The 8,181-nt window shown below is 54.9% G+C and overlaps 1 protein-coding gene across 1 annotated transcript; it reads right to left on the reverse strand.

The window, feature by feature from the left end:
• Positions 1–908: 908 nt before the first annotated feature.
• On the reverse strand, positions 909–6,937 carry CRYGS (crystallin gamma S). The gene is made up of 3 exons (XM_040566508.1): positions 6,766–6,937; positions 2,798–3,040; positions 909–1,229 (listed from the first exon to the last, which is right to left on the reverse strand). The coding sequence occupies exons 1-3, from the start codon at positions 6,784–6,786 to the stop codon at positions 957–959; spliced, it is 537 nt and encodes a 178-aa protein (XP_040422442.1). The 5' UTR covers positions 6,787–6,937; the 3' UTR covers positions 909–956.
• Positions 6,938–8,181: the final 1,244 nt, after the last annotated feature.

Here is an 8,181-nt window from a genome sequence, read left to right on the forward strand (position 1 = left end):
GGAGGAAAGAAGAGAGGTGAGGGAAGGCAAGGGGGAGCAGGGGGAGGATGGGGACACGCGCCGTCCTTCGCAGGGGGCTGCGTTCCCGGGGGTCACAGTGCTTGCGGCTTGACAAGCACCGCTTAACCTGCCTCCCCCTCCGTAATAACCTCATACATCAGCCAGGGGGAGACGGCTGGGGGGGGGCTCTGCTTCTGCCACCATCATTATCCCAGGGTCCCTCTGCTCCACCTGCAAACAGACTGGGCATCCCCGGGAGGAGAGGGCCCCATGCAGCCAACATCGCTTATCCTGCATGGGCACGCATCCAGCCTGACATCTAGTGGCACTGGGCAAAACAGGGCTTTCCAAACTGGGCTGACTGGGAGCACTGGCAAGCCTGACAGCCCCCTTTGCTCCCTGCACGTCTCAGGAGCCTGGGGAACAACTTCTTCCCTTCCCCTCCTGCTCTTTGGGGCCACCCAGCAGCAATCTCGCATCTCAGGGCAGTTTTGGGAGGTGCTCACCATCTGGGTCTGCATCCAGCCTCTTTTTCCTCTTCTAACTGCCCTGCTTTTTGTGGCTCTCCCCTCATCTCACACCTCCAGGGAGCATCCTGACACTCAGGGCTGCCAGGGTCCCCATGGGGGCTGTGGCTGCCACCCTCCTGCTCTGTCCGCTTTGCCTCCCACCCTGGTCCCAGTGCCCTGTGCACCATGAGAGGGACACGCTCCTCAAGACACAGGACAGCCACTGCCACCCGACCCAGGAGCAGAGGGACGGAGGGGACGGGGCCAGCGCAGAGGAGGATGACAGCAGAGACGGAGACTGTGCCTGGAGGAGGCTCAGCTCCACATCACCTCCACCAGGGCAGGGACAACTGGGAAGCAGGCTCACACGCAGGGAAGAAGCAGGACAGGCTGAACTGAGCGACTCAACTGCTTTATTGGGGTCGGGGGGGGATGGCTCCTCTCCGCTCACTCGGCGATGCTGCGGAAGGACTGGACGGCAGGGCTCACGGCTCCCCACTCCACGGGCTGGCGGTACTCCCCCTTGGGCAGCAGGTACTGCCTGCCCCGGTAGTTGGGGTGCTCGTAGAAAACCCAGACGCCGTCCAGCACCCGACAGGCGTGGACCTCACGGATGCGGCACTCGTCCATGATGGAAGGGCAGTCTTCGGTGGCTTCAAACATCTGCCCGCCGAAATCTCCCTTCTCAAACACCTGGATGTGGCCCCGGCCTCCGCTCGGCTGCAAGGAAAGGGGAGAAAATTGCAGGGTGTTTGCTGAGGCACCGACGTATTCTCCGAGGGATGGGAGCGGAGCCGAGGCACAGCTGGGCTCAGATCAGGCACCAAGCACCCCCAGCACACCAGGATGGTGCAGAACGGCTCCTGTCAGCCCCCCAAAAGCACAGCACGGGGTAATGCCCGACCACGCATCCTATGCAAAGAGGGCACTGAGCCCAATCTGAGCAATTTCAGCTCAAAGCCCCACCACAGCCCCGCTTCAGGATGGGTGTAGGGAGGACAAACAAGTGCCGGGCTCTGTCCCAGACAAGACGCCTGCGCAAACCCTTTAAGCTGCTCGGCGAGATCCGAGTGGAGTGATGCACCCCCTCTGCTCCCCGCTCCCCCTGGCAATGAGGAGTTTAATGAGCTGGTGACCCCAGCTGGGTTGTATTACAGCAGAACACAGCGCGGGTATTTTCCACTGTGATTTCAAGCGCTGCGTTGCCTGAAGGCACTGCGGCAGTTTTAATCTGCAGCTGCCTGGACACCGTCTTCCCCCGCCTCCCCTCCCGTCCGCCCTGGTTGCCGGCCCCAGCCGAGCTCTGCGGGGTCTCGTGGATCCGTGCCGCTGCTCCGGGTCCTCTGACCCTACACCTTCGAGCAGCCGGTCCCCGTGCACAGGAGGGGAGGCCAGGCGCTGGTGGACGTGCAGCATTTCATGCTGGCGGAGGGAGCTGCGCTGCTGTTACACCTCCCGCGTGCTCCTGCTCCATCCCTAGCACCAGACCGGAGCTCTGAGCTGGCTGGAAACCCTCCCTGCCCTGTGCCAAGGGGCTTACACCCAGCTCAAACCCACAACAGGCTCAAAGTGGCGTTAGACCTCCAGACAAAAGCAAGGCCCCCTTGCTCCACGCAACGCCAAACTGTGGCAGCGCTGCTTATGTCGGTGATGCCCAGATCCACACCAGCATCTGCTCCACCGCTGACAAAGACACTGCAGCACCAGCGCTGCTGTCACAGCCTCTCACACCCACGCTCCCATCCCGGCCGGTTTTAAGGCTGCTCCTCTGGGGGCTGCTCCCCCCGCATGCCCCGCAGGGACTCAGCACCACTCGGATTCAGTCCCCTGGGTCAGGAGGGAGCCGTGGCTTGCCAGAAGCAAAGTGCCCCCCATCCCCGGGTGGTCCTGCAAAATCCACACCCCACTGCTCCCTGCCCTGTGCCTGCTGTCAGAGCCAGATCAGACGGCAGCAAGGCAGGGGGAGGCGAGAGGCAGACCTCAGAGGGACCCTGCCGGACAGCAAAGTCCCTGGAGGAAGACGCAGATAAAACTGCACTGCTGTTCCTATGGAAACCCCCCTGCAAAGCGGTCAGAGAGAGCAGCTTTCCACCACTGTGCTTGAGAGCAGAGGAGGTCTGCCTTCCCTGCTCCCCAAACTCTGTGCTTTCCCCAGAGCAGAGCTGTGGGAGCGAGCCCCCTCCCGCTGTCCTCTCCCCAGGCTCGCCAGGAGGACAGGGGCCACCTCCAAACACGCCGGAGTGGCAGGCACGTAACCACAGATGCCCCTCAGGCAGCATCACACTTACAATCTGTACAGCTCTGCAGGAACCGAGGCGGTCGTTCAAGCCCATCCAGTGGTGGTAGTCGGGATACTCGCCCTGCGTCAGCACGTACATGTTCCCCGAGAAGTCGGGCCGCTCATAGGCCACCCAGGTGCCTCCTTCCACGCGGATGGAGTTGCAGCGGTTCAGGTAGGTGTGGAAGTCGGGACAGTCGCTGTCGCACTCGTAGCGACGGCCCAGGAAATTCTTGTCTTCGTAGAAGGTGATCTGAAACACAAGGAACGGAGGGAAATGGGGTGGTTCCTCAAGCAGCCTGCGTGCAGGCAGCCACAAGCAGCGTCGGCATTGCCGCTGGAAGGACGTCACTCCAAAGCACACAGTCACACTCAGAGGTGGTCTGTAACCCCTCCTGCCTCTAACGTGAAGAGGAATAGAAAAAAAAACAATTTAGTCTCCAAACTTCACTTTTCCAGGGAAAAGGCAACCTTCCCAAGTCCTTTTCCAGAATCCGTATCCTACAGAATCACAGACTGGTTTGGGTTGGAACACACATTAAATAAAGATCATCTTCCACTAGACCCGGTTCTAGCCACATCATGGTTTGAAATATTTGCAAACAGAGCCTTCAGGATGTCCCTAAGTCGTCCAGCCCACCCACAGAGCAGGATCAGCTGCATCCAAACAACCCCAGCAGCAGATCCACCAGCCTGGCCCCGACATCTCCAACCACCGCCCTTCTCCAACTCCTCGCCCTTCCCAGCTCCTAGCTCTGTCCCAGTCCAACCCCTAGTAAAGCCCCTGTTCTCTTTGCAGCAAGTACCATTAACATATTCCCCTCCCACCTTCTCTAGATCAATAGTAATTACATTACAGCCAAGGGAGCCATAAGTAGTCAATGGACCATACTAGGCAGTTGGCTTATTGAGCGTTTGTAGTTAGACCTCTGTGACAAGGGACTGGTGAGGTCTCTTCCCTCCTGGGTCATGTTTTCAAGCCCTGCGATCAGTCTCCTTGTCCCCACCCGACCTGGTCCTTTTTTTTTTTTCCTCAAAAGTTTGCTTTTGAGAAAGTCAATGCCAACAACTGGACATCACTTGAGCTTTACCCATGCCAAAAAAAAAAAAAAAAGTGTTTCAAGTACGTGGGTAGCTCAGTTTGGATCAAGGATTGTATAGTTGGCTTGTTCTGCTTTGGTGCTTTGCTGTTGTCACAAGTTTGACACGGCCAACAAATTTCCAATCAATCACCTCACTTCGTTCCAAAGATCTGCACTACAGCCAAGCAGCTGATGGCAAGCACTTTGCTTAGGGGTGCTTTTTCCCCTTGCTTCATCACAACCTGTTCCAACCTGATCTTGAGAGCTGGTGAGCAGATCCCATCCCTCTTGCCTGAGGTGTCGCCAACCCAGCCAGGCCTGGAGAAGTGATGTCCACGGACTTCAGAGGTCCTTCGATCACCAAGTCCTGGAGCAGCCCTTTGTGCAGCCCTCACTTTCAGTCCTTCCAGATGACAATTACTCGAGAGCTGCTCTCTGGAATAGGGGTTCCTAAACCACCACGTCTATTTTTGACTATATCCCTTGCTTGCTTATGGTACAGTGAAGTCAGACTATGTCAAAAGCATTCCTACTATGAAGTGCTGTCAAATTTCTCCTAGAGAAAACTACATTGGTTTGACGTGAATCAGTCTCTTACTCCAGTGTCTTCTAGAGCCTTGCACTGAACCAACTGATGTGCAGGTCAGTTGATCCAACACAGTGCAAACTCAGACAGTATTCAACCTTTTCCAGCCTCCTTAGTACGGCATCAATCCCATACGTGCTGCCCGGGTTATTTGGTAGCGTCAGAGACGGCCTCAACCAATTCCCCCAGCTGCTCCAGAAGTAATTTTTCTGCCCCCTGTGATTTAAACACCTAACACACAGGGCTCCGAAATCCATTTTCCCCCTGCATGCCAGCCTGACTTCTCACCCTCTGTCCCCAGAGGAGACCTAGCTAAGACTGAGGCAGAGCAGACACTCCAGCAGTCTCAGTATCCCCTGTTCAGTTTTCCTAGAGGTGGTTGGTTGGTCAGTGTGCCCCTTCAGTCCAACCCTAGTCTGGAGAGAGGATTTACGTCCTTGGTATCGTGCCCTGTCACAGCAACAACGCTTTGCCTGCTGAATTGGTCAAGCTGGCCCTCTATTTCTAACAGAGAAGGAGAGCTCGTTTGATGTTCCTTCCCCACCCCGAGGAACACAAGGGAATTTCCATTTGGCAATGCTACCCGCTGCTCCTTGGGAGATCTTCTCCCTGAACTTACAAAGCCACAAAGCCAAAAACAAATCTGAGAACGCATCAAGGAGCAGTGATCAACTAGAAGTGTGGTTTGTTGGTTTATTCTTTGAGCACTTACGGGAAGATGTAAGGAGAGGGCTCCTGCCCACCCATTCCCCACTATTGCCCTTTGCACACCCCCTCAGCTCATTCCAGACCCTCAGACCCGGCACCCCTCAGCTTTCCTCCAGGGCTGTGAGCACAAGCAGAGCAGACTGATGGTTTTCACAAGCAGGATAATGACAGGTGAATTACAGATTTCAATTCCAGATCCGTCGGTTGGACACAAATCGCCTCCGTCGACAAAGCCATCGAGCTGCCCTGCTTGCAGCACCGTCCCGTTAACCACTCACTGCCCAAACATTGCTCTGGGGCTTACCTGGCAGATACCGGATTTGCCACGGCAGATCTTCCTTACACAACTGCAAAACTCTCACTCCCTCGGCCACCTCATACCAGTTATCACTTTTCTTCCCAACAGCAGTTTTGTTAGAGGGAAACTTGTGAACAATACCTGTAAGCAATACCTGGGAGCACCCACGGCTTGCTACAAAGGCAGCATGGGGGCGGTGATCCCTTTCTAGGGCAGACCACTTGCTTACATTGTGGGAAATAGCACTTCATTCTCTCCTTTGCCTTTTTCTTCTCTCCCTGGAACGTGCTACATGGGAGCACAGTACAGAGAACAGACGAGATTTGGGCTCATTCGCTGACTTAACTCATCCCAGACATTTTGATACACCACAGCACATAATCAGCCAGGGCAAAGCACCCTAACAGAGGACAGGGCTTCCAGCAGGGACAGTACACGTTTAAGTATCTTCATGTGGATGGCAGGCAGTTACATTCTGCAGCACCTTCATGCATGGGTACATAAAGCCTGCACACCTGCAGCCCCCAGGCTGGGAGGCAGTGGCACACCACACTCAGTTTCTGAAGACTGCTCGGAAATAGCTCAATCACTTCGAACCAGACAAAAGGAGCAGGGAAGCAGAGAGCGAGTCCAGACCTTCCGCAGCACAGACCCGTGCCTACAAAACCACTTTGCCCCTGAGCTCTCTGCCCGCTGGGCCTCAGAGCCTCCGCAGGCTAAGAGGGACGTAACCTGACAGACAAAGGAATACAAGGGGTCGACGTTCAGCTGTCCATAGGCTCTTAGCAGGTGTTCAACACTTCCCAGGAGAAGCGGTCCACAAGCCCCAAGTTCTCACCCTTACCCCTGCCCCAGTCCCAAGCCTACAGCAAGATCTGCGTGAACAGCCAGCAGGGCTTTGCCACCTCCACATCAAAGATCCCAGCATTCGAGCTGGATCCCCACCTAACGCACGCCACCCCAGCTGAAGGTGAGCTTTGTGACCTACCTCTTTCTCCAGTTTAAGTCACCCCTCCTGATTCCACCAGATCACAAATGGTTCTCCTCCCTCTGGGAATGCTATTGCCTTTGGTGCTACGGCCATGATTCAGGCATCGGTCTGTCCCTTTGCTCCACCACGGAAGGGGGATGCAGCAGCTGCTGCTGGGACTCAGCTCATCCCAGGGAAGCTCTCCACGAGACCTCGTTCTGCAAACGCACCTCATCGCACTCACCGCTGGCACCACAGCCTCCGCCGTCGATTTACAGGGCATCAAACCTCCGTGCACTTGAAAATATCGTGTGTAGGTTGCAAATAAACTTACCTTGGTTCCAGCTCTGGACATTTTCTGTTCCAGCCAAACTTCCCGGTGCTGGAGGCACGTCAGGACCTCTTACAAACAGCCAGGATGTGAGGCGCCCTTTTTATAGTGGGCTTGTTTTAAACCAGCCAGCCGCTTTGTCATGAGAATAGGATCCAAAAATTGAGTCAGTGATTCTGAGGCTATAGCCGGTTTCCAGAAAAATAAACGGGATTATGGAATAAAGGAAGGCTTCGCCGTCCTCCCTTTGTTACCGTTTGCTGAGTCAGAACACCAAAACTCTGCCAAACGCACTCAAAGCGCACAGCCCCCTGCCAAGCCCTGGAGGATGGGGTAGGGGGAGGACATTTTGGCTGCTCTCCCTTTTAAGCGTGTTAAACAAGAAGGCATCCTAGTCAGCTCTAAAAAGGCCCATCCCCATCTGCAAGGAAGAAACACAAATATTTATTAGAGAACATTCCCATGCAACGAAGGGTGCAGCTAGGAAAGGGTGAGCACGTGCTCAGAGAAGACCACAGCTTGCAAAGAACAGCCTCTGCTTGGAGGCGCTACTTCAAAAGCCCACCGTGGAAACTTCTGTGCAGCGAAGGCATCGTGTATTTTTACAGCACACCCTCAGCTGAGCTATATTGCTCCAAACGGTGCCTGACATCAAGGAGGGGAAGTATTTCTGGCCATACACCCCAAAAGTGACAGTAAATAGCTAAGAATGCGCCTGGATCTCTGAAGAAGTTTGCCAGTGACACAAATTTAACTCAATTCTTACCCCACTGCCTGCAGTTTATGCAAAGGATCATTTCTTTTAACTGGCCCACCAAGCAGGGAGGGAGAGGAACGCTGGCTTCTGTACGCCCGCACACCCCCGAGCCTCCACATTATAAAAACCACCTCTGCAGCTATTCACTGCACCAACCCCACAGCTTAGCGGAACAAAGGCACAAATCTGGCACCGCTGCGCCTGAAGCACACAGGCCCTACTTCAAATCTGTCAGGGCAAGCAGTCTCACGACAGCGGCTCTGCGTGCCGTCCCGCACACACTGCTGCAGCCCTGCTGAACACCGGAGGAATTCCCAGTCAGGTATGGCAGTCGGAGGCAGACAGATGCTCAGCAGCATCTCATCCTCCTCCCATTTCAATCATCTCATCCTCCTCCCTTCAATCATCTAGCGCTGCTGCTCACATCTCTTACTGCTAGGAAGCTGTGAAGTCACTCATATTTCTTTTTTTAAATGCAAATGCTATCTTATGACAACCAAAGTCCAACCAAGACCAAGATCCTATCAGAAAGCAACCCAGTAGGTTCGGCAGGACATCTCCACTGCAGTCACTCTGCACATCTCTCCTTTAAAAGTTGGCTGAACATCATAAACTCACCTTGCATTGCCCAACACCTTAGAATTAAATTTTAGAGATTTATA

The sequence above is a fragment of the Cygnus olor genome, chromosome 9, assembly GCF_009769625.2.
Source record: "Cygnus olor isolate bCygOlo1 chromosome 9, bCygOlo1.pri.v2, whole genome shotgun sequence".
NCBI classification, from domain to species: domain Eukaryota; kingdom Metazoa; phylum Chordata; class Aves; order Anseriformes; family Anatidae; genus Cygnus; species Cygnus olor.